The 27144-nt window shown below is 42.7% G+C and overlaps 1 protein-coding gene across 7 annotated transcripts in view; it reads left to right on the forward strand.

Moving 5' to 3' along the window:
• Window positions 1–27144, forward strand: part of PLIN2 (perilipin 2) — a 72816-nt gene that overhangs the window by 43245 nt on the left and 2427 nt on the right. For 3 of the 7 annotated variants that reach the window (XM_037492114.2, XM_037492110.2, XM_037492112.2), the window contains exons 2-8: window positions 9421–9472; window positions 9643–9838; window positions 12129–12211; window positions 14386–14671; window positions 15842–16023; window positions 16941–17075; window positions 17874–18164. In XM_037492114.2, the coding sequence (XP_037348011.1) occupies window positions 9443–9472; window positions 9643–9838; window positions 12129–12211; window positions 14386–14671; window positions 15842–16023; window positions 16941–17075; window positions 17874–18164 (1203 nt within the window). In that variant the 5' untranslated portion in view covers window positions 9421–9442. The other 4 variants (XM_037492109.2, XM_037492113.2, XM_037492107.2 and 1 more) reach the window with 4 other exon arrangements.

The raw sequence follows: 27144 nt of genomic DNA on the forward strand, positions 1-27144 counted from the left end.
GTTATAGCTAATCAGAATTTTAGTGATTAATATGAGTGGGAGACTATAGCTAGCTATCCATGTTTTGGTTTTAAAAAAAAAAAAAGGTCTTCCCTTTCTTCTTCTTGGGCAGCAGACTGGAGTGTTTTAATTTGCTAAAACAAAACATGAAAATTTTTGGAAGCTTGCAAAAGTGATTTTGCCATCAGGGATGCCATCCTCACAGGCACAACTTTGTGCTACATACTTTTGAAATTTTTCAGTTCTGACATTTGAAGCTCATCAAAGAGAGATTGATTTTTCAATACTGATCTATTTTTTTTTATATATAGAGGCATGTTTTATTTGTTTGTTTGTTTGTTTGTTTGTTTTGTTTATACATGCACTGGGTACAGTCAGACGCACGGGAGGGTGAGAGAATTCACCAGAGCCAGAACGGGGAGCAGAGCAGGCAGAAGGACCGAAGTACACTGCTGAGGGGAGCAGCGGGCGGCAGGGGAGGTCTGTGCACCATGTGGGACCCGCCTCCGGTAGCCGGGGAGCAGCCAGGGATCGAACCGGCGCTGCAGAGGCTGCGGGCAGCTTCACAACCCAGGGCTCAACCGCTGCGCCACCGGGGAGGCCCTCAATACTGATCTATTAAAATGACACCAGGATTACTCAATACCAGTAGGGTCCTAAATTTTAAAAGATCAGCTCTGAATTCTTGATGAATTTAATGTTTAAATTAATGCAGTTCTGCCTGTTCACTGAACTTTGGAAATCATGATAGATTTGTCTCTGTCTTTACCTAAAGCTTTATGGATTTTTCTTTAATGAAGTATTAAGTTAAATGTGAAGCTTTAATTAATTGGCTGACATGAGCCAATTTTTTATTATGGATGAAGAAAACTGATCCTGACCTTGAGGGTTTCACTTTACAGCTTAGAGTAATTCTGGAAACTGGTTGGTAAAGTCATGTTTCTCCTAACTTGCTCAGCTGTTTGTTGAGTCATTAAGGACTGCTAATATTGGCTCTGTCATAAGCTGATTTAGAAAGAGAATCTTTGCCAAATCCAACTCCAGAACTGGAAGATGAAAGTAGACTGTGAATATAATAGTTGTTACTTCTGCAACTTTTGGCTCCTGCATCTTTACAAAATTAAAATACTTAAAAAAAAAAAAATCAAAAACCTCTCACCCCTACTTCACTCCTTGATGCCAACCAATAAGAGGACTCAGAAATGGAAGGATTAGGTATCTTCACAACAATGAAGCCAGGCCAAAAGAACGGTTTCCCAATGGCTGGTGATAGCTTACCTCCAGCAAAATTGCTGAAGCAGCCATACTAGAAGGCTCTTTGCTGAAAAGTTGTGCTCCAGGCTCCAGTTGTTTCCCAGGTTCATTTTTATGAACACACAACCACAAAGAGATCCAATGGGCTTCTTACTCTAAAATTCTAGTATGGAAGCAGTGTGAATAAGAGGTGAGAACTACTCCTGGACCAACCAAAAGCTTGCCAGTTGCTGCACCCTGGTATCCAGCACCCACTTCCGCCCTAACCATCATGCCCAAGAGAAAAGCTGAAGGCTATGCTAGAGGAGAGAAGGCCAAGGTGAGGGCCTAAACACAGAGACAATCCACAAGGTTATTGGCTAAACTTGCTCCTCCAAAGCCAGAACTTACGCCTAAAGAGACTCCTACAAAGAAAGGAGAGAAGGTACTCAAAAGAAAAAAGGGTAAAGCTAATGCTGACCAGGATGTAATAACCCTGCAGAAAACAGAGATGCCAAAACAGACTAGGCCCAGGCAGTTGAAGGAGCTGGAGATGCCAAGTGGTATCTGCATTTTTGATAACAGTGTCCTGGTGACTGTACAGTTTGTAATCCTACTTTTTTTTTATCAAGTTTTATAAAAATGTAGAATTTTCTTTTACAATTGTTTTTAAGCTATGTTGTTAGTCCACAAAATATTTCATTGTTTTTTTGGTTTTTTTTTTCCAGGAAGGGCATGTGTTAGTATAATAGAATGCCTCCGGAGGAACTGGATTGATATGGGGGGGGGGGGGAATCTTTCCTTTCTGATTTTGAGAGATTTTTTCTTGGTTCCTAGGAGAAGGGATTCCTTGATGGTGACACACATTGGCCACTTTGGCACACTGTGGCACAATGGCCACTTTTCCATACTTTGTGGTGTGGAAAAAATTTAAATTTGTTTTTTAAACAAAAAGAGGCATTAACCTCTTTTTCCTCTCTACCTTTAGCAGACTTAACTTTTTTTTTTTTAAAAGATTTATTTTATTTATGTATCCAAGAACTGGGGTGCAGGCCAGAGTTGTGGGGGAGGGTGAGAGGATTCACCAGAGTGGAGAACAGAACAGGCGGATCCACTGAAATACACTGCTGAGGGGAGCAGCGGCTGAGACAGGAGAGGTCTGCTGTGCCATGTGGGTTGCTCCCTGGCTGGAGATCAAACTCGTGCTGTAGTGGCTGCAGATAGCTTCATAGGTTGCATCTTAACCCCTTGCACCACCAGGAAGGCCCAGACTTGACTTTAAGCCCAGAAAAACTTGTTGAGACCTGACTCCATACTAGTGGTTAGCAGAATGTTTGGCAAACTGGACTTTCCTGTATCACCACTGAGATGGTATCCCTCAGAAAAAGCAGCAGTTCCTTTTATAGACTGGATCTTCAAATAGATAAACCTGTCGTTTTCATTTCATTTCCAGAAAGTCAGGTTTGTTTTGTGAAAAGTTGTTAAACAACATGCTAAATGTGAAATGCCAACCCTCACTTTAAACTTTCCCTGTTCAGAGCATCAGATGAAGACTTCATTGGTTTTATAGATGCTTTCTAATTTGGGTAGTCCATGGAAGTGGGAATTTTGAAAGTTGTTATGTACTAGTAATGATCCTGCCTGAAATGTCATGACTGTTTATGAAAAGTATCTTTAATAAAACTGGATACAGTTTGGTTTGGGGAAAAAAAATTCTAGCGTTGGTTGACATTTGGGTTTTGTGACCCCAAATTAAAATGATCTGACAGTGATTCTTAATTCCCAGGTAGATCAAAAGAGAAATAAACATATTAACCACAGCCCAGTGTCCTTCGTGGGCAAATAGGTCAAATAGGTCATGTATAGGAAACTCTGTGTGTGTGTGTGTGTGTGTGTGTGTGTCTAGGATGGACTTTCTTTTTTTTTTTTTATAGAGGCATGTTTTCTATCTATTTATTATTTATTATTTATTTGTTTGTTTGTTTGTTTTTTGTTTATACATGCACTGGGTACAGTCAGAAGCGCGGGAGGGTGAGAGAATTCACCAGAGCCAGAGCGGGGAGCAGAGCAGGCAGAAGGACCGAAGTACACTGCTGAGGGGAGCAGCGGGCGGCAGGAGAGGTCTGCGTGCCATGTGGGACCCTCCTCCGGTGGCCGGGGAGCAGCCGGGGATCGAACCGGCGCCGCAGAGGCCACGGGCAGCTTCGCAACCCAGCGCTCAACCGCTGCGCCACCGGGGAGGCCCAGGATGGACTTTCTTAACTTCACATAAGACTTCTTCATCCTCCAGAATAATTTCCCGATATCTTTCTGGTCACCTTTTCTGTTTTTCCCTCTTCTCTTTCTTCCTACCTCATTCCCTTTGGCTCTTTAGTTCAACATTCAATCAACAAACTTTATGGAGGAAATTTAGACATTTATCCTTAGAAATAGCTTGGTACAGCTCAAAGAAATTTGACTTCAACAGTTGTCATATGGTCTTGGGGTTATTAGGCCTTGAGTTTGGGAATTGTTTTTCTTTGTTTTGTTTTGTTTAGTTTTTTAGTGTTGGAGCTAATCAATAAGCATGAGTTATAAGTTTCACAAATATATGTTATAATGGGCAATTCTTTATGCAAAATGATTCAATGAAACAAACTTCTCGTCAAGCTCTATTTCATATACATTATGGAAAGGCCATCTCAGGTCCTGGTTTTAACTTTACCACTTGTGGTGCGTTAGCAAATCACTTGGTTATCTTACTCCTTACAAGAGTCTTACACTGACTGAAGGATCTTAGAGTGTAGTTCTTGGAATACCTACATATATGGGTTAGCTCCCTGGCCGGGGATCGAACTCAGGCTGTCTTGGTGATAACACTGAGGCTTAACCCCTAGGCCACAGGGGGTGCAGCTTCTTTTTCTTTCTTCAACTTAAAAAGAAAACATTTTAATGTATTACATATAAAAATCACATGTGAGAAAAATTAATGAAATTTCACAAAACACACACATACATGTAACCAGCACCCAGAGCAAGAAACAGAAAATACCAGAAAATAAAAGGCCCCTTGTGGCCCCTTGCAGTCACTAATTCTCTCCCCCCTCCAAAGCAACTCAATCCTTCTATCAGCAGGGTTTAGTTTGCTTATTTTAACAGTATTGCTGTGAATGCTTTAATTTACATTTCATTGTATGTAGTTACAGGTCTGTTCATTGTCTCAATGCTACATATCCTCAACTTTTTATTTTTAAACAATTTAAAATTTGAAAGGGCCTCCCTGGTGGCACTGCGCTGTGAAGATGTCTGCAGCCTCTGCAGCGCAGGTTTGATTCCTGGCAGGCCAGGGAGATACCCACATGGCGTGGCAGACCTCTTGGGTCAGTCTGCCTGTTCTGCTCCCCGCTCTGTCTCTGGTGAATTCTCTCATCCTCCCGCGCCTCTGACTTGTACCCCAGTTCTTTGTTTTTTTTTAAGATTTATTTATTTATTTATACAAGCACTGGGTACAATCAGAAGCGTGGGAGGGTGAGAGAATTCACCAGAGCCAGAGCAGGGAGCAGAGCAGGCAGAAGGACCGAAGTACACTGCTGAGGGGAGCAGCGGGCAGCAGGAGAGGTCTGCGCGCCACGGGGGACCCTCCTCTGGTGGCCGGGGAGCAGCCGGGGATGGAACCAGCGCTGCAGAGGCTGCGGGCAGCTTCGCAACCCAGCACTCAACCGCTGCGCCACCAGGGAGGCCCTGTACCCCAGTTCTTGTATAAATAAATAAAACCTTAAAAAAAAAAGTTGAAAGACTAACATAGTGAGCACCATAATACCCTTTACATAGATCACTGAGGACTTTTGTTTTCATGTTATAGATGAGAAAATTCAGGCAAAGAGAAATTAGGTAACTATCCCAAATCATGCCCCTCATATATATGATCTAGTTACATTAGGGCAGGGCTAGCTTGTCAACAGTGACATAGAACTTCTTATCAGTCATAAGACTGTGAGCTAATCACATAAATTCGCTGAGGCTGTATCTTCATGATTAAGATAGGAGTAATAATTCCCAGTTCATCTAGTTTCCAGAATGTTGTGAGGCTCAAATAGGAAAAGTATGTGAACTTGCTATGTGAAGAGTGAAGTGTTGGTACTCAAAAGGGCTGCTGTTTAAAACGCAGGGTCCTGCCTCTCCCCATCCTAATTCAGCAGTTCTAGGGTAGATGGAGGTAGAATGTGTAACAAGCTCCACAGATGATTCTGATGTACTAGATCCCGTAAAACAAAGATTCTCAAATTTAGAGACCACCAGAATCTCCCAGAGGGCTTGGGTGTTATCCTTGTCACCAGTTCCAGTTTCTCAGAGAGGCATCAAGATTGAAAGAGCTGAAGGTGCGGCATTGATAAGCTCATTCTCTGTGGGCCTGGAGGGCTTTGGCCCTGGGGTCCATTCCTCCACAGGCACAGAATAGCAAAAGAAAGCTTATTCATTTTTTTTTTTTTTTAGCTTATTCATTCTTAAAAACAACTGACTCACCGGTTTACAACAGAAGGGAAAAAACTGGAGGGTTTGTAGGTGAAAGGGCATGAGTCTTCTGTTGCAAAATAAGAAGTCAGATCAGTGAGAAGTGAAAGAAAAAAAGACATCATTACTCAACATTCAGTGCATTGCTGCTGTGTTACATCAGGGCAAAGGCAGATTAACAACAGACATCTACTTAGAGGATTAACAGCTGGAGCAACCAAAAAAAAAATAATAATTTGAGTGCTTAAAATTTTGAAGATGTATGTCAACATAAGGGGGGAAACACAAAACAAACCCAGAAATTTTTTGGACTTCCTAACATGTATCTTAGGGTTTTGTATTGCATTTTATTTTTAATTACTTGTAAATAATGGAGAGAGAGGGGAAATGCCATGCTTTTTTCCTTGCTGAAGGCCTGTAGAGGTATTAATTTAGTCGTGAATAAGGGTACCTTTGTAATAGGTCGGTTAAATCTTTATGATAAACAGTATCTGTGTTCAAGTAACACTAATGAAATAGTTGAGGTGAACGCATCTGAGGGCTTTCCACATTTCAAACTCCATACCTTGACACAACTAGCTAGGAGGCTTCCACTCCAGTGTCACTGTGGCTCCGCTCCTGAAGGCTGAGGTCAGGGCAGCTGTAGTGGCAGGAATGGGCACAGGGCAGGATCTCTATGATCTGAGCAGACAGGGTAAAGGAGGAGAGAAGAGTACTGGAGCCCTCGGTGGCTTTTCAGGCTTTTATTGGGATTTACCAGGTACACAGCAGTCAGGAGTGCTGGGGGGCCGAGAGGCTGGGACGCCTCCCAGCCCCCAGCAAGTCTTCACTCTGGGCTCTCTGGTGATCTCTGCTGCTCTGCTCTCTTGTGGTTCTGCTTCTGCTTCTCTGCTTCTACTGCTTCTCTTCTCTCGGCTTCTGCTGGCATCCCCGCGACGCTGCCCCTAAAAGCCCAGTCTCAGCCCAGGTGAATCCCATCCACCTATGCCCACACCCTATTCCAGGTGCCCGCCATCAGGCATGTATTTGGGACCACAGGGTTCCTTCATCTTTCCTAATGGTGGGAGGGCAGAAAAGCCTGATACTTTTTACCTTACCCTACAGCAGCCAACCCAATGTGAGCCACCCTTGGCACAGGCAACTGTCAGGTCTAGTTTACTTTTGGCTACAAAGAGCTCAGGCAGGTGGAGTCACTATAGCTTCAGCTGGAGTTTCTGCCTGCCACTCTGCCATTTGGGGATAGGTCCACAGAATCCCCACCTGGCCCGGGTCTTTGCACAACTTGTTTGCGCAAATAATCTGGTTTAAGTCCCTTCATTTTACACAAGAAAAAATCTGGGACGCAGATGTGATGATTTTAGTATCTTTACATTTTTTTAAAGGTATAACCTGCACCTTAAAAAGAAATTAGACATCTTGCTCAATAAGCACAGACAGCTATCATCCAAGAGCAATTTGGGCTTAAGTGTTCCTGAGAAAAAAAGAAGGGGGACCAACCAACAATATTCTAAGGCCCCTTGGGGAAATTCTAAATTCAACTTTAAATTAGAAATAGGTTTGAGGAATTGACTTCAAAGTGAAAAGTGCAGTGAAATGGAAATCTCTGTCCTGGGGTTAAAATTTTACAAAACTGGGCCTTCCTGGTGGCGCAAGGGGTTAAGCATGGCAGTATGAAGCTGTCCCCAGCCTCTGCACCACGAGTTCCATCCCAGGCTGCACAGGAAGCAGCTGGCCAGAGAGCGACCCACATGGTGCAGCAGACCTCTCCTGTCTCACTCGCTGCTCCCCTCAGCAGTGTGTTTCAGTCTGCCTGTTTTGTTCCCTGCTCTGTCTCTAGTGAATCCTCTCACCGGCCCACACACCCCAGCTCTTGTATGCATAAATAAATAAATCTTTAAAAAAAAATTCACAAAACTTTAGGTTATTAGTTTGCTAAAAATGAAAATGCAGAGGCCAAGGTTTCCATTTTAAAAGGCAGTTCTTTTCTGAGGACTAATGCTAATCAACAGCTTAGTTACTGCTCATTCCTTTGAACAATGCTGCCACAGCCTTTTGCAAAACTCCCAAACCGGCCTGGGCGCTTTGCCACCGGCCTTCCAGAACCCCTGACCCAGGTGGTTCTCCAACCCAAACCCGGGCACCCCTTCACCCAATAGGGATCCCCACCCCTCCAGGCAGGAGGGCGAAGCCCGGGGCGCGCAGCGAGGCGGCTGGGGGCGGTACCCCGCCTGGCCTGGGCGGATTCCCAGCCCCTGGCCGCGGGTCACGTGTGCGGGGCGGGGTGGGGCCGCGTGTATAGTTGGGGTGTCGGCCCCGGGCTCTGAACTCCCTGTGAGCAGTCAGAACCGATCGCACGGGACAGGGCGGATCGTCGCCGGTTGGTTGCTGCCGGTCGGTGAGTGCGCACCCCCTCTGTGACCACCGAGCTGGTGCCAGCACCCCGCGGGCCTAGGTCGGGTGGGGGGCTCCGCCGGTGGGCGCTGCTCGGCCCCGCCGGGCTCCAGGTTGGACCTTAGACTCCTTGCGGTGGATTCGGGGCGCTGGTTGGGAAGGCCGGCCTCCCGGGCCTGCGCCGTCCACCCATTCTTTTGTTGGTTGAGCCTCTTTTCTGCCATGAGCCTTAGTGTGGGCTTAGCTTCTTGTCTTGGTTTGCCGAGTGCCAGTTTCTGTTTGTCTGGAGAGAGTATTATTGAGAAGGGAATTTTATGGGGTACACATCGAGGCTATCGATCATAGCTCCTGCTTTAAGCTTTCAGGGCGGTTTTTACTCAGTTCTTGCAGAATTGGGACCCGTGGTGGCCGAAGGGGAAATGAACTCGCTGGCCCGGAGGTGGGTGACCCACCCCAACTGCTCAGCAGTGAGGTGTTTTTTGCGTGTGACTCCTTGGGATCGCTAGGTTTACATCTAAAATGTGCTGGAATGATTTTTCAGTTCCTCCGAGCACCTCCCCCCTCTAGTACTTACTCTCTCCTAAATTTCAGTCTTTTCACAAGGGTGGAATAAACTCCTTTTTCTCTTCACCCCGCCCCCACATACAAGTGCTTCGAATTGATAGCCCTAACTGTCTCAGATGTCTTCTTGAAATCTCTGTTACGGATTTTTTTGGTGAACAGATACTACTGTTCAAGATATTTTGGTATCCTAGAGGAGATACAAGACAAAGACTTCAATGTTTTTACTTTTCCATGTGGATTCCCTTTCTGAAAGTTTACACATAAACTGAAACCTTCCCTCAAAGGGCATATACCCCAGGGCAGAGAACTGAGAGCTAAAGATTAGGAAGAGTGCAGAAGACTACACACACCTCATTTGGAATTTTCCTCTCTTTGAACATAGCATTTGCAGGCCTCCCTGGTGGCCCAGGGGTTAAAGTCCACACTATCATGCTATTGGCAGCTACTGCAGCACGAGTTCGATCCCCTGCCAGGGAGCTGATCCACATGGCACAGCAGACCTCTCCTGTCTTGCCAACTGCTTCCCTTCAGCAGTGTATTTCAGTAGGTCCCACTATTCTGCTCCCCACTCTGTCTCTGGTGAATCCTCTCATCCCCCCACCTCTGGCCTACACTCCAGTTCCTGTATGCATAAATAAATATAAATAAATCTTTAAAAAAACAAATTAGCATTTGCTTGGATTGGGGAATGATCTGAGAGGGTCTTATTCTGATATCCTGAAATAATTTTCTCTTCCACAGTTTATTTTCACCAGGAAGAAAAATGGCATCTGTTGCAGTTGATATACAACCTGTACGTATTTATTTATTTTTTTAATATATAATTTTTACATCATTGCTCATTTTTGTATAATGTTTGATTTTTTTCCCCCTCATAACCCATACGTATTTTAATTTTTTCTTGATTTCTTTCCCTCCCTTTGTGTTTTGAGAAATTGACACCTCTCCCCCTGTCCGTTGCAGAGTGTGGTGACTAGGGTGGCCAGCCTGCCCTTGGTGAGCTCCACATACGACTTGGTCTCCTCTGCTTATGTCACTACAAAAGATCAACATCCCTACTTGAAGTCTGTGTGTGAGATGGCAGAGAAGGGCATGAAGACCATCACCTCCGTGGCGGTGACAAGTGCTCTGCCCATCATCCAGAAGCTAGAGCCACAAAGTGAGTCATTTCTCCTTCAAGATTTAGTCCAAGCATTTTGTCCACAGTGAGCCTAGGGCTGACTTGAATACAGTGAATGCCAACCAGTACCCTAAGCACACAAGGACAACATGAGGGATCTCAGCCTTTCCTGAGGCACATGCTGCCTTTACCTAGCAACTACTAGGTGACCCTCAATGTAATAGAAGACCTGGGCCTTCCTGGTGGCACAGGGTTAAAGTCAGTGCTATCAGGCTATCAGCAGCCACTGCAGCATGAATTTGACCCCCAGCCAGGAAGCTAACCCACATGGCAAGGCAGACCTCTCCTATCTTGCCCACTGCTCCCCACAACACTGTATTTCAGTAGATCTGCCTGTTCTGTTCCCTACTCTGTCTCTGGTGAATCCTCTCTCCCCCTACACTTCTCTACACTCTTGTTCTTAGATGCATAAATAAAAATAAATCTTAAAAAAAAAAGTAATAGAAGACGTGCTTTATAATGATTGAAAATGTTAATGATACTTTAAAAAAGCCTCTCAGAGATGCCTCTTTCTTGGCAGATGAGATCACAAAGGGAGCCAGTGGGTGAACTGAAACAGTTGACTTCTTTGGGACCACACAGTCTCATGAACTGCTTTTAAACAAATCTTTATTGTGAGATAATACCCCACACAATTCACCCACTTACAGTATATAATTCTGTGGTTCTTAGTTTATTCACAGAGTTATACAGGCATTGCCACAATCGGTGTTAGAACATTTTTATTGCTGCGGGTTAAAAAGCCTTATACCAGTTTCTCTTTGGGATAATGAAAAAATTCTGGAAGGGACAGTGGTGATAGTTGCACACCATTGTGAATGAACTTAATGCTACATTTAGTTAAAATGGTGAAGTTTATCTTACGTATATTTTATTCCAATTTGAAAAAATAGAAATCTTAGTAGTCACTACCCTTTTCCTTTCAACCACTTGTAGGCAACTACTAATCTACTTTATGTCTTTATATACTTGCTAATTCTGGACATTTAAGATGAATGGGAGTATAAAATATGTGGTCTTTTATGATTGTCTTAGCACAGTATTTTCAGCGTGCATTCACGTTAGAGCCTCCTATCAGTACTTCGTTCCTTTTTATTATAGAATATTATGTGGCTAGATCATATTTTATTCATTCATCTGTTGATGGACATTTGGATTGCTTTTACTTTTGAATGATTATAAACATTCATGCGTGAGTTTTTCTGTGACTCTATGTTCTCAGTTTACTTGGGGCTATATCTATATAGCTGGGTCATATAATAACTCTTTCAAGACTTTGAGGTACTGTCAAACTATTTTTCAAAGCAATGTACCATCTTACATTGCCACCAGCGGTGTATGAAGGTTCTCACTTCTCATTATAACTACTTTTTTTTTTTTTTAAAGATTTATTTATTTATGCATACAAGAGCTGGGGCACAGGCCAGAGATGCGGGGGATGAGAGGATTCACCAGAGACAGAGCAGGGAACAGAACAGGCAGACTGACCAAAACACACTTCTGAGGGTAGTAGCGGGCAAGACAGGAGAGGTCATCTGTGCCATGTGGGTAGCTCCCTGGCCGGCGGGGATCAAACTCATGCTGCAGAGTCTGCGGATTGCTTCATCGTATGTTGTTTAACCCCTTGCGCCACCAGGGAGGCCCATGAACTACTTTGGGTAAAGATTTATATTATTCCCCTCATATGTTATGTCATGGGCTTTTTGAAATATGAGTACTCTTTAGAGGCCATATTTCCAACTCTGCCACTTCCCAAATGAATTTAGAACTAATGCCTGACTTGTCTTCTTTGTGGGGGGAGTTGGACTAAATCTGGGCCTTGTTAAGGAGATCTATGGTGGTGGTAGCATACTGTTTCCTAATAACCCAGATACATGCAACTTGCTGAATTCAGTATACATAGGGATTAGATTGGCATGGAAATGCTAGTTTTGGGAATTTTCAGATACCTTATTCTCTGAATAAGGGTTCTGTTAAAGCCTGGCTTTTCTTGGCATTAACTTTAGTAACAATTGATGAGGAAGACGATTCTTAGCCAGCTTCCTACCTGAACTGTTCCTACCCCTATTTCCCTGTCAGTAGAAGAAAGTTGCCAGCAGCCTGCAAGGCGGGATAGCTTTCTTGTCTTGGAGAACCCAGGCAATGCATTATATGGTGAATGAAGAGCAACATTCTTTTTTAGAGAAAGGTTAAAGAGTTAAGGAATAAAAGTCTTTGTTCATTTTATAGTTAACATTATTAACATTTTTTCTATTTGTGATTTTTGTAGTTGCGGTTGCCAATACCTACGCCTGCAAGGGGCTGGACAGAATTGAGGCGAAACTACCTATTCTGAATCAGCCAACAGACCAGGTGAGCTTGGGAAAAGAGTGCTCAGACTTGCTGCTTCACGTGTTTTCATGTTCTGGCCCTCCCTAGTGTCACAAGGGTTAAGTCTCAGCACTAGCACGCTATCGCCAGCCATTGTGGCCTGAGTTTGATCCCAGGCCACAGAGCTAACCCACATAGTGCAGCAGACCTCTCCTGTCTTACCTGCTGCTTCCCTCAGCAGTGTATTTCAGATCAATCTGCTTGTTCTGTTCCTCGCTCTGTCTCTGGTGAATCTTCTCACCCCCCACACCTCAGGCCTGTACCCCAGTTCTTGTATTCATAAATAAATAAATCTTTAAGAAAAAAAAAAAGTCAGGTTACCTTACTTTAAATTAACAAAGCATAAGGTTGAGTTATTGAAAGTAGAAAGTTCTAGTAAATGGTGTTTGGAGAAGATATTTCCCCGAGAAGGTCTTCTTGCCAGCTTTTCCTGTGCTGGTGGACCACCCACTTGCTCCAGTGCGTCTTCCCCCTAACTTAGGCAGACTACATGCTGATGCCTGGAGGACCAAGCTTAGCTTGATCTCTAGTTTCTTCCTTAGATTTATGTGACTTTGGAATGAACTATATAAAAAATGTTTGTTATCACCAACAGATACTAATTTACCACTTTTCTTCTGTGACCGTTTGTCCCCTTTAATTATATGTATTCAAGCAAATGTTGACATGTGTAATATGAACTGAATGGTTTTTTAAAGATTTATTTTTTATTTACTTATGCATCAAGAACTGGGGTGTAGGCTTCAGGTACGGGGATTGAAGGGGTAAGAGGAGGCACCAGAGACAGTGGGGAGCGGAACAGGCAGATCTATTGAAATATGCTGCTGAGAGGAACAGTGGGCGAGACAGGAGGGGTCTGTTGCGCCATGTGGGTCAGCTCCATGGGTGGGGAGCCACCTCATGCCACAATAACTGGCAATAGATTGATAGCACTGCGACTTTAACCCCTGCACCACCGGGGAGGCCTTGTTATTCGTTGTTCTTAATGGAGTTAAGCCCTTCATGAAATATTAGTGCTGGCAAAAACATTAGAGAATAGCTAAACTGAAAACTTTATTTCTTCCAATTGAATAACATAGCTATTTATAATATACATGCCTTGTAATTAAGTTTTCAAGTGCTGTTGAGACCCCTGTCTAAAAGTCCCAGTCATTATCAGCTACTTTGTACGTGTGGGGCACATTAAAGCTGAAAGCTATTTTCTTTTTTCATTAAAAAATGGCACCAGATTAAGTCAGGATCTAGGTTTTCAGTCCATCTTTCATGTCTGATCTTGGAAACCAATTTATAAAGTGACTTTGGAGATTTTTATGTTTTATACATACCAGAAATATGTCTGGAGGAAAACTTTCATGTTCCTATGTCCATTCTCCCTCCTCACTCCCCCACCCAAATAGAGAATGAAACTGAGTTCATGCAGTTGAACAGCTGGCTTACTTCCCCAGTATCCATCATTAGTTGTAAAAATATGTGTGGTATTTGAAGGGAAAACTCAGTTATGCATGCACAAAAGTAATTGTATTGTTGGATAGGCACAAAAGGAGAGAATCTTTTGTGTGCCACTTTGCATCTTCTCCTTGATATATGAGCAAAGGGGAGAAATGATGCAGCCATTTCTGTAGGCTACCTTTGGTATTATAAGTGGAACTTGGGTAGGCTGGCAATTTGGAGAGTTGTATATGAGGCACAGGTATGTGAAGCACATCCAGCAGGATAAACTGACATCTCTGCCCACATATGTTGGCCTTTATGGGCTGGGTGTGCATGTTTCCTCTATCTATGTTCACAGTCTTGCATGAGCTGCTGTCATTGTAAGCATGTCAGCATGGAAAATTGCATTCTTCGCTAGAGTATCCCTTTTACCTCATTGCAGGTTCATCTGCTTAAAAAAACTAACACTTTGACAAAATGACACATTTTGTATGTTTATTTGATTTGCTCTTCCAGTTATCCTTGCATGGTGGCAGGTAGGACAAATCTATCTGATAAGAAAATTGAAGTTCAACAACTTTTAGTGACTTGCTCAAGAACTAAAGCTAAAGAGTGAAAGGACTAGATTCCTTCTTTAATTCTTGAAATTGCCTCAGTTAAGATCTTAAATATGTGTTTATCCCTGTGTTTCTCACCAGCCAAATGATCTGCTTTCCTACTTACAGGTTGTTGCCAATGCCAAAGGTGCTGTGATAGGGGCAAAAGATGCTATGACAACTACTGTGACAGGGGCCAAGGATTCTGTCGCCAGCACTATCACTGGGGTGATGGACAAGACCAAAGGAGCAGTGACTGACAGTGTGGAGAAGACAAAGTCTGTGGTCAATGGCAGCATTAACACAGTCTTGGGAAGTCGAATGATGCAGTTGGTGAGCAGTGGCGTAGAAAATGCCCTCACCAAATCAGAGCTGCTGGTAGACCAGTACCTCCCTCTCACTGAAGAAGAATTAGGTAATTGCAATTTTGTCTTGAAATAATTTTTATATTGGGGCCTCCTCGGTGGTGCAGCGGTTTGAGGGCAGTTCTGTGAAGCTGTCCACAGCCTCTGCAGTGCAGGTTCGATTCTGGCTAGCCAGGGAGATTCCCCCATGGTGTGGCAGACCTCTCCTGTTGGCACCTGCTGCTCTCCTCAGCAGTGTCTTCATTCCGTCTGCCTGTTCTGCTCCCCACTCTGTCTCTGGTGAATCCTCTTACCCTCCCGTGCCTCTGGCCTGTACCCAAGCTATTGTATAAATAAAAAATAAATCTTTAAAAAAAAAATAATAATTTTTATATCTTAGCGCAATCTTTTTAAAAAATTTATTAAAGATTTATTTTATTTATTTATGCATACAAGAACTGGGGTATAGGCCAGAGGTGGGGGAAAGGGAGAGGATTCACCAGAGACAGAATGGGGAGCAGAACAGGCAGATTGACTGAAATACACTGCTGAGGGGAGCAGCGGGTGAGACAGGAGAATTCTGCTGTGCTATGTATGTTGGCTCCCTGGCAGGGGATGGCATTCGTGCTGCAGTGGCTGGTGATAGCTTGATAACCCTGAGACTTAACCCCTCAGTCCAGTTTTTATCACCCTGAAATATTTTTCATGCCTATTTGTAGTCAATCTGTATTTCCTCCCTCAGGTATCTACTAATCTTTCTGTCTTTGTAGATTTCTCCCTCTTAAAACTATCTTTTTTAAAAAAAAAAGCTTTATTTATTTATTTATACAAGCACTGGGTACAGTCAGAAGCACTGGAGGGTGAGAGAATTCACCAGAGCCAGAGCGGGGAGCAGAGCAGGCAGAAGGACCTAAGTACACTGCTGAGGGGAGCAACAGTCCGCAGGAGAGTCTGTGCGCCATGTGGGACCCTCCTCCGGTGGCCGGGGAGCAGCTGGGGATCGAACAGTAGATAAAAAAAGTGTGAGAGATAGTCTTGTGTAGATGAGATGAAAGTGTAGATAAAAGTGTGAGATACATTCTTGTTCTGGGTGGTTAGGCCAGGCAGTAGACATGAGCAGTCAGGGGGGAATGCGTACAAAATTGCATGGGTAGAATTGACAAAGTCAAGGTCCAGGTTAGAGTTCAGGCCACACTTAAATAGCTGTGATCCTTTAAATTTTTTTTCTTTCCTAACTTCAGAAAAAGAAGCAAAAAAAGTGGAAGGATTTGAAATAGTTCAGAAACCAAGCTATTATATTAGACTGGGGTCTCTGTCTACCAAGCTGCGCTCACGTGCCTACCAGCAGGCCCTCAGCAGAGTTAAAGAAGCTAAGCAAAAAAGCCAGGAGACCATTTCTCAGCTCCATTCCACCGTTAACATGGTGAGTAAAACATCCTTTAAAGGAATCTAAAGTGAGTTCATGCATCACAAGGAATGATAGTAAATACCATGAAATCCAAGAATCTTTATAATATCCTTTATAAACTATCCAGTGGACAAAAGGGCAAAGCGTGTACAAGTAGCAAAAGAAAAGGAAATCTAAACAGCTGAAATATATGAAGAGATGTTAATCTTACTCTGAGAGGTCAAATAACAGATGCCTCTCTTGCCCTATTAGACTGGCCATGTTTGGTCCTGTTGACAATAGTGTAAAGTGTACACTTCTGGAGTGTTCAGGGGACTCTTTTAGGGACATTATATACACACTGTGCCCCCAGCAATTTTACTTTTAGAAGTTATCCTACACATCTGTATTTGTTTAGAGTGGCAAAAGGCTGTAAACACTGTGTGCCAACTAACAGGGAATTAATGGGCACATCACAAAAGACTACTCTATATATAACCAGTAAAGATTTCCAAGTTACACAACAGTGTGTATTGTGCTGTTGTAAGAAAACTTCTTGGAAGGGGAAGTAGGTCACTCACTGGCAACAGGGAAGAGGAAGTTTGAATTTCTTTCCCTTTTGTCATTTTAACTGACATTTTACACGTACATATATTAAATTTTAGTTCCTTTATCTGTGCTAAACTGGAAGAAAATTTTGGAGACAGTGGTTTTTAATAGTTAAAGGCAATAAAGAACTATACGTAGTTATTATACTATGATTATATGTAGATAGTGATTATATGTATAAAGAACTTATATATTGACTATAAATAACAGTGACAGCAGGGATAGCTATACTTATGGAAATCCTGAGGTTTTATTTGTCTGATTTGTATCATAGATCTGAGAACAACAGGCTAACATGGATGTTTGACTTGTTGGTTTCTTTGTCTTATTCCTCTGTGTTCTAGATTGAATTTGCCAGGAAGAATGTGCATAGTGCGAACCAGAAAATTCAGGATGCTCAGGATAAACTCTCTCTCACCTGGGTGGAGTGGAAAAGGAGCATTGGCTATGATGATACAGATGAATCCCATTGTGCTGAGGTAACAGAGACAATTTAACAACCACAGACATGCATATTGCCCCTAGTGGGGTTCAACTAAATGAGAATCACCAATTTTTTCTTTATAATGAGTATGGACTAGCAGCACATATAGGCCTTTTTCACTATGATAGTGTTTTTTGATAGCATCAATACAGATGCTCTGAGAATATATGGGAAAGGTACCTAACTCAGCCTTGGAGTGAGGATGGCTGAGTCATTGGTTTCCTGCAAGAGATGAGACATTGGTTTCCTGCTAAGCTGAGACATAATGGGGGAATTAGCTAGGTGAAAGGGTAATAGGGGGCCTAGTGTTCTGAACAAAAGAAAGCATGTTGTAGACTCAGAAAGTGGTTCTTTGGTTTCTGACAGCCAGTATATATGCATTTGCATTTGAAATAAATAATACCTATTTGCTTCCATGATGTCATCATATTCAAGGTAGAACTATTAACTGCCCTACTAACATGGAATATTATTTTTATTCTCTCCATTCTCTCCTGCCTGTTTTGTTCCTTCTGTGTAAGATGATGAACTTTGAATACTCAGGCACCAGTTCAAAAAGGCTCTTAGCTATTTGCCACCTGTTAACTGGGGCATGTTAGTTAAACTCTAAGCTATGTTCATATCTATGAAATGTGAATAATACTGCTGCACTCTTCGTTGTTTTGAGGATTTTAAAAGTCAGAGAATCCACATATGTGGTGGACATTTAACCAGCCTACTATGATGAAATCAGTTCATATGTAGCACTAGTAATACACTGCTAATTCTTAAACTTGTTTTGTTTTATTTTTAGCACATTGAGTCACGTACTCTTGCTATTGCCCGTAACCTGACTCAGCAGCTCCAGACCACATGCCACACTCTCCTGTACAACATCGAAGGGTTACCACAGAACATCCAAGATCAGGCCAGCCACTTGGGGGTGATGGCTGGTGACCTCTACTCGGTGTTCCGCAATGCTGCCTCCTTTAAGGAAGTGTCTGACAGCCTCCTCACTTCTAGCAAAGGGCAGCTACAGAAAATGAAGGATTCTTTAGACGATATGATGGATTATCTTGTTAACAACACACCTCTCAACTGGCTGGTAGGTCCCTTTTATCCTCAGCTGACCGATTCTCAGAATCCTCAGGACCAAGTTGCAGAGGAAGACAAGACCTGCCAGGAAGCCCAGTAACCTGAGCACAAAACCCATTAAGCTTATCCCCTCCCTGTCATCAGTGTTGGTGCAGCCAGCTTGACGATACCTTCTGTTAAGTTAAAATTAATCTGCTAGACAGCCCTGAGTTAGTGAAGCAGTGGGCTAGAAAATAGATCCTCAATTGTAATTTCCAGCTGGATTAAGAGCTCTAAAGTTTCTGGCATCAGCAAGGGAGTTTTGTTACTTACTTGGCTGGTAATATAGATTGGTCAGAACTTAGCCAGAATTAACAAAAAGTTGCAGTGCATGTGTGGTCTTCTGTTGCGGCTGTTGCTATTGCATTGAATAAAAACACCTTCATGTGTGTGGTGGTATGAACTGGTATTTGCTCTGAACAGGCATCATCATTGGTTCGCTTCCCTTGTTTGCTTGTACAACTTCAGTGTTTTGTTTTTCATAAAGGAATAACCCCTTTGAAGTCAATAAAATTCACTGCAGAATAGATCTGTTTTATGCTGTGTGTTCCATGTGCTTTTTGTCTTGCTATCATAGAGCTGCCTGACAGGGTTACTAATGTACATACATGAATTTCAGTTGGCCGTTGGGGAATTGGACACATTGATAACTTTGGAGACTAGTGTAAAAAATGGAATGTTTGATTATAACAAGTTTTTGACAAGATGAAAGTTAACTGCCTATTAAGAATTGTATTAGATACAGTTGTTCCCTTCATTTGCTCATTTACTGGACTCTTGAGGGTGGGTTTTTAAGCCAGTAGAGGGAGCCACTCATGGCTCATCGCCTTGCTGGAAAGAAATTAAATCAGTATTTGCACTAGTCTCAATGTGTGTAGCATTTCTTGCCAAGAAGCCACTTAAGATGTGAGCCTTGGAGTTAGGATTACTCAGGGGCCAGGCTCAGCTGGATTTACTGTGTTACCATTTTGGGAGAAAGCCAGTTATTTATTGGTCAGGTACCTTTAGAAGACCCATGGGAATCATAGGAAAGAAAAACTTTGGGGCCTTCCTGGTGGCGCAAGGGGTTAAGACGCAACCTATGAAGCTATCTGAGGCCACTGCAGCACAAGTTCGATCCCCAGCCAGGGAGATACCCATATGGTGCAGCAGACCTCTCCTGACTCACCCACTGCTCCCCTCAGCAGTGTATTTCAGTCAATCTGTCTGTTCTGTTCCCACTCTGTCTCTGGTGAACCCTCTCACCCCCAACACCTCTGGCCTGTATCAGTTTTTGTATGCATAAATAAATAAATCTTAAAAAAAAAAAAAAAGACTTTGTACCCCCTATGGAAAAGGAGTCCTTTTATACCTCCTGCCTCTGATGTCCAGGCTTCTAATCCTCTTAATATTGGTCAATTGTTTAGAAAATATCATGAACCTCGTTATAACAAAGCTGCAGTGTGCCAAACTATTTTAAAAAGCAAATCTCATAACTTTTGAAATAGACTTAAGTGCTGCTTTGTGTCCCTGCTAAGAGGTAATGAGCTTGCCCTTCTACAGAACCCAAGTATAGGTTATATTTGTCTTTCTACCCTGTTTGCCTCTCCCTCACCATGAAAATAGGAAGGAGCATATAATTTTACATGTACCTTCAGTGTGAATAAGTCTATCAATGCTTACTAAGTTATAGGACTAAATTTGTTCCCTTTGAGGTAACTCCAGGAATGAGCAAACAGGTGAGTTCAACTAGTGGATAGGGACTCAGTGAGACGCTTGAAGCTAAGAAGCTTCTGGTTTTTGGGAAGGGTGGACGATCACAATTTAGGGGCTTCTAGGATGAAACCTATCCATTCACTTACCTGCCTGTCCCCAGTGACTGGCATTTTTAGAGCCTCTGTCTCTTAAAGTTTTTTTTTTTTAAGTTTCTTAGTCCATATTGGATGTGACCCTGCCCTCCTTGCCTCAAAATTCCAAGGCTGATATTTTGTGATTTATTCTATTTAGATGGAAAATTCATATGCTATTGTATCCATTTGCTTTCTTATCCTGAACATGAATCTTTGTATTTCCATTTCGTAAGAGTTATAATCCCAACTGAAAAAGGAAACGGGTCTTAAAGCTATTCTTTATGAGCAAGGCAAAATATAGTGCAGACCACTCTTAGCATCTAGAATAACATTCCTAACCCTTGCTTATTGTCATGAGCTGTGCACACCAATTGTAGCTTTGTCCATCTATCTTTGTCTCATATTTGTGTGTACATGCATTTCATTCAGATGTCAGCATGTTTCAAAATTTGTGGTGTCCTTGCATCTTGCAGTTTTGTTGTTGCATAAACTGGCAGTTTTAGTTTAATAGATTACTTCTCAAGGAGAACAATACTTTAGAGGGAAAAGGTTGCTACAGATAGGAGAGAACTGTTTTCTAATTTGCACTAGAGGCACAAGAACACCATCCGTGAGACTGACGTGTAATATTTGACTTGCCAAGTCATGTGAAATTTTCCTTCTCCATAAACCAAGATATTTATTGCTTGTATACCAAAAGGCAACACCTTCATGCTATCAATGTTCACCCACCCAGCAGGTATCCTATAAAACAGGATATGTTAAATATATCAATACTTACACAGTTGCCATTTAATAAGGAAAAGATAATTGCGTAGTTCCACTGTCCAATATCAAAGTTCTCAGGCTCATCTGTAGCAGCTTCCTTCATCTGGAAAAAAAAAAAAAAAGAAAAAGAGAAACTAGAACGGGAATAGCATGAGACTATTTGGAGAGAAAGGAGACTAAATAGTCTTTCTTTAGGCTTGAAGTCAGCCTAGGCTAAAGAGATGTTTTATGGTATCTTTTCTGTTACCCGGGCTAACATTTGAGATTCTTGATGGCACTCCTCCATGTTTTAAAAGTAGTTACTGATTCCTCGATGAAATAGTATCAGTTGGATCGTCCCTTTGTTACAGGGCAGGAAGAGGGGCAGCCCAAACCCGGCAAACCTGCCTATTCTAAATGGGTTCTGCCATCTGCTGCATCAACACCAAACATATGAGACTTTAGTGGAAAGGAACTTTAGTACAAGTGAGACAGGGTAAGCTAGGGTTATTAGGCAGTTTTAGGGACAGTGCAGGAGGGGACCTCTGAAGAATTTAGGAAGGCTTCCTGGGAGACTAGGCCTGACAATTCCGGCATCACAAGTAGGAAACAATACATAAAAGGCAAAGAATATAGTTTCTAAATCAAGCACCCAAAGTTACCCATCCCCCCGTGGATAAAAGTTCACCCAAGCAGGATTGGCCCAGAGTAAGGCCCCAAAACCTGCCACAAGTCTAAAGCATCTTCCAGTGGGGACCCACAGAAAAGCATCAGAAACAACCAGACAAGTCTGGAGGGAAAAAAGCAAAACCAAAATCAAGACAAAAACCGCCATTGTCATCTCCCCACGAGTCTCTCACCCACATCTGTGTCACCCAGCCCACGACCAAAAGACAAGCGCAGTTTCTTCATGTGTCTCTAGGCTTCATGCGCCTCCTCCATGTCTCCTGGTTCCATCCTGCTTCCTTTCTTCCTCAGTCTCCTCTGCAGCTTCTTCTCTTCCTGCTCAGCTCCACCGTCCCTTGGGTGGGGCAGGGAACCTCCCCCTTTCCTGGAGACTACCCTGTTATACCTTGATGGGCCCATGTCAAATTTCTAGGACTGGTGTGGAGGGTTGAGCTCTTCTAGCTCACTATCCAGCAAGGGCTGAGCTAGGAGGCTGCCCCACTGGAACAGACTGAATAGGAAAATTGCATCCTCAATCGGTGAGGTGGTGAGAGGCAGACAGCCGATTGTCCTGTTGAGTTTGACCAGGTGAGACTGCATCTTGTTAAGAAGGTCAGTAAGATAATGAAATAAAATAATAGGAAGGCAGAGTGAAAAGAAAATGTTTGGAGGGGGCTGGACAGAGTTGTTCACAGATTCTTCTTATACACTTAATTTTCTTAAACTGGGCCTGCTGATTAGAGAGAAATGAGAGATAATGAAAGGCTTTGACTTTTATAGGGAAGCCTGATGTTAAAGTATAATAAACTTAGGTTATTTAGCTTGGTTCTGATTTCATAAAAGTAGTTTTTGAAGGAGGTGTATGAAAGATTTTAGAGCCTTAACAAAAATCTACATTTTGGACTAACACTGAAAATCTAGTTGGTACATTCATTGGGGAGAAATAATGTGCACATACAGGCAGTTAACTCTACTATATATAATATGTATATGGCAAAATAATATTAACAAAATGACTCAACTCAGTATTTGACTTCCTAATAGTACAAGGCATGAACTCTGCCCTACTGAGAATATAAAGGAAATAAAGGAGGGTGGGGCAACTAAGAGATAGCTACAGTATCAGTTTTCCAAAGAGTTTGTTTTAAAGTCTAGTGACAACTGTGCCTGACTGACTTTGTGAATTTTTCAGAAATGTGACACAAGAGAACTCAAATTTCACAGATGTAAAAAATAAATCCAAACTGGTAGCTCGGACCCTGAAAGCAGGAGTATACAGAGTCTCTGGCTGAGAATGCCAGAGGGCAAAGCTACTATAAAACTGAGATAACCATTGTCCCTCCCTCCCTGTGAGGACAAGAAACCTTTCAAAGAAAACCAAATGACCTTGCTAGGATCCCTCAGGCCCTGTGTACCTTTTGCATATTAAAAACCTTTCGGCACATCCTCAGGAAACTTTTGTAGTCTTAGGGGAAGTTTGTTGATGACTATTCAAAAAATATCCTGGTATGGAATATAACTTGTCCCTCATTCTTTTTTTTTTTTAAGATTTATTTTAATTATTTATGCATATAAGAGCTGAGGTGTAGGCCAGAGATGGGGGGGTTGGTTTGGGGGAATGCTATGTGAGAAGATTCACCAGAGGCAGAGTGGGGAGCAGTACAGGCAGATCTACTGAAATATACTTCTGAGGGGAGCAGCAGGCAAGACCAAAGAGGTCTGCTGTGCCATGTGGGTCGGGATCAAACTTGTACTGCAGTGGCTGCAGATAGCTTCAAAGTGCTGAGACTTAACCCCTTGCGCTAACAGGGAGACCCATTGTCCCTCATTCTTAAAGACCTAGGCTGAGGGCCTCCCGGGTGGCGCAGCGGTTGAGCACTGGGTTGGGAAGCTGCCTGCAGCCTCTGCAGCACCGGTTCGATCCCCGGCTGCTCCCCGGCCACCGGAGGAGGGTCCCACATGGCGCGCAGACCTCTCCTGCCGCCCGCTGCTCCCCTCAGCAGTGTACCTTGGTCCTGCTTCCTGCTCTGCTTCCTGCTCTGCTTCCTGCTCTGGCTCTGGTGAATTTTCTCACCCTCCCAAGCTTGACTGTACCCAGTGCATGTATAAACAAACAAATAAACAACAAACAAACAAACAAATAAATAAAAATAAATGCCTCTTTAAAAAAAAAAAAAGACCTAGGCTGCTAGTTTTTAAATTCCTTAGCTTTATTACAAAATTAGCCTGCAACATATGACACTTCAGCATAAATCAATATAGTAATGGAAAAACAATAATGTGGATTTTAAGATTTATTGACCGCAGCAGAAAAAGAATGCTACCTTAGGTGATATTTCCTGGAAGAGGAAAAGATTTAATGTTTTTAGCCTTAAGAAAGTGAGAAAGGGCCTCCCCTGGTGGCGTAGGCGGTTGAGCACAGCGCTGTGAAGCTGTCCACAGCCTTTGCAGTGCGGGTTCGATCCCTGGCAGGCCCCGTAAGGGTCCCACATAGTGCGAGAGACCTCTCCTATCTGCCCGCTGTTCCCCTCGGCAGTGTATTTTGTCAGTCTGCCTGTTCTGTTCCCTGCTCTGTCTCTGGCGAATCCTCTTACCCTCCCGCGCATCTGGCCTGTATCCCATTTCTTGTAGAAATAAATAAATAAATAAATCTTTAAAAAAAAAAAAAGAACGTGAGAAAGGTGGCCGAGAGAGTGCTACTGTTACAAAAGTAGCAGATAAAAGAAATGGGTTTTTATGTAAATGATGAGGAAAATGGTTGCCATTTAAATAATGTTATCATTCTCTTAGGCATCTATGAAGGAGTAGAATTGCTTTTGGGTTATGTGGTAACTATGTTTAATTAAGGCTGCAACATTTCATATTCCCACAGGAGAAGTATGAGGGTTCTAATTTTTACAAATCCTCAACGCTTATTGTTATATGATTTTGATTCTAGACAACCACTTAAATTGTAACTTAGCATTAAAAAGGGTAGATGTTGTGGCACAGCAGACCTCTTCTGTCTGCCCTGTGCTCCCTTAGCTGTGTGTTTCAGTAAATCCGCCTGTTCTGCTCCCCACTCTTTCTCTGACGAATTCTTTCCCTCACCCCCAATCTGCTGTACCAAATTGTGCATAAAGGGTAAGGAAAGAGTAAGATAGAACCAAGACACTCCTGGTCCCCAAACTTTCAAGCACACAATCAAGCTGCATAAGCATCCTATCATGAGTGGTGAAAAATTTGAGTTAAAATCATACCCTTAACAGGATTTTCCTTACGTATTTGGTCTTAGAGCTAATCATTACCTCTTGTGTGATCCTTTTGTAGCCCCTCACATTAGAATTGCTTTTGTACAAACTAAAATTTTAATTTTTCTTTTTTTTAAAAGATTTATTTATGCATACAAGAATTGGGGTGCAGGCCAGAGGTGCGAGGGGTGAGAGGATTCACCAGAGACAGAGTGGGGAACAGAACAGGCAGACGGACTGAAATACACTGCTGAGGGGAGCAACAGGTGAGACAGGAGAGGTCTGCAGTGCCATGTGGGTAGCTCCCTGGCCAGCCAGGATCGAATTTGTGCTGCAAGGGCTGTGAATAGCTTCACAGTGCTGTGCTTAACCCCTTTCACCACCAGGGAGACTCCTTAATTTTTCTTTTCATTTCATTAGTTTTTCTTTGCAAAAAATATTATTGAGAGAATTTTAATAGTCAAATTTCCAACATAAGAAAAACATGTATGGTTTCAGTTTGTCTTCATTTAAAACTGCAGTTGCCAGGAGGCCTCCCTTGTGGCCTAGGAATTAAGTCTCAGTGCTATCACTGCTAAGGACCGAGTTCAAACCCTGGCCAGGGAGCTACCCACATATGGCGCAGCAGGCCTCTCCTGTCTCACCTGCTGCTCCCCTTAACAGTGTATTTCAGTAGATCCACCTGTTCTGCTCCCCACTCTGTCTCTGGTAAATCTTCTCACCCAGTGCATCTTTGGCCTACACCCCAGTTCTACTCAAAAACAAAATAAAACAATACAAAAAACTGTAGTTGCCCTTCATCAGCTTCTAGCAATTTTATGGGCTCTGTATTTAATAGACTCCTCATCTTGCCACGGGGCTCATCTCCATGCTCACACCCAGTCTTTGATTGAACCAGTTTCTGTTTAGTAGCTTCCAGGTCAGCACCTTGAACCACTGGTGCTCCATCTTTTATCTCCTGATTGGATAAAACAGCCTGGCTTCCAGTTGATGGTCCCCCTTGTCAAGGTTGCTCATCACTGGGCTGCTGAATAACCACAGGCTCAATCGGCAGGGAAGATCCTTCATCATCTTCTTTTCCTCTAAGTTTGAATAGTGACCTTACTTGCTCACTCACATTTCATACAACTGAGTGGAGAAAGAATCAAGATGGTAGGTGCTACCCCCATAGCTCTCATTAGTTTTCCTCTCAGCTCCTCTTACTAGTTTTTCAAAATCTATTCTCCATTTTTCAAAATAAATCCATTTTTCGGATTCCATGTCATATTTTTCAGTCGTGCATGCACACTCACCTCTACCAGCAAATTGAATTCCCACAGATGGTATTTTTGTTTCTGTAGTATTTCCACCTATCCAAGGCCTGGCCATTGTTAGTCTAACTTAGTCTCAACATGTGCCAAGAGTGCCACCTTCTGGAAAATTGTCTTAATAAACATGTGAATCAATGAAGTCTATGATGTGAAAGGTCTACGGTGATATGATTGCATGTATGCAAAAGATGGATAGGGTTTGGGATATCCTAGCATAGTCATTTGGTTTTCTTGTAAAGAATGTTCTACTGATTTCCTATACCTGTGGGTAGGGACAATGGTTTTGTAGTAAATTTAGTCTCCCATCCCTGATGGGCATTCTCAGCCAGAGACTCCATATACTTCTGCTCTTAGGGTCCACACTATACTTCCTATACCAGTGAAATAGGATTTACTTTATAAATCTGTAAAATGAGTTCTTTTGTTCCACATTTCTGAAAACCTCCCAAAGATGGTCAGGAAGAGTTATCATTACATTTTAAAATAAACTCCTTGGAAACTTGATAGACTACGGCTATCTCTTAGTTGTCCCACCCTCTGCTATTTCTTTCTAGCCCTCAAAGTCTTTGGAAATAGCCAGGAATAAGGGAATTAAGCATTCTGAATCATTTTGGAAGCTGATTGAGTCAAATGGCTCTCTAAATCATCTCAGGAACTAAAGGTACTCTTTTTGGTGGTAGTGATGGAGACTTTTCTCCTAACACTCTTTAAAAAAATTTTTTTTTTATGTATACAAGAACTGGGTTGTAAGCCAGAGAGGTGCCAGGGGTGGTGGTGGGGGTGGTGGTGACTGATCTACTAAAATACACTGCTGAGTGGAGCAGTGGGCAAAACAGGAGAGGTCTTCTGAGCCATGTGGATTAGCTCCCTGGCTGGCAGGCATCGATTTTAACCCCTGCACTACCAGGGAGGCCCTCTCTTAATATTCTTTAATGTGGGCTCATCTGCAAAGATCTTTCTTTAGGCAACTGTATAGGTGACTTTGGAGATTTTTACATATGTGTGGTAGTATTGAAGGAACTAATGAGGATAAAAAAACTGCTTGTTGAGCACCTTTTATGAACTGGGTTCATGTTACCTTTGTTTCGTACCTGGAACCCAATCAGTTAGGTACTTTCATCACTTGAGAGGAAACCTGGGTTGAAAAGAGATAAGCGACAGAGTAGGAA

The sequence above is a fragment of the Talpa occidentalis genome, unplaced genomic scaffold (genome assembly GCF_014898055.3).
Source record: "Talpa occidentalis isolate TD23 unplaced genomic scaffold, MPIMG_talOcc4v2.1 talOcc4.7, whole genome shotgun sequence".
Taxonomy (NCBI): Eukaryota; Metazoa; Chordata; class Mammalia; order Eulipotyphla; family Talpidae; genus Talpa; species Talpa occidentalis.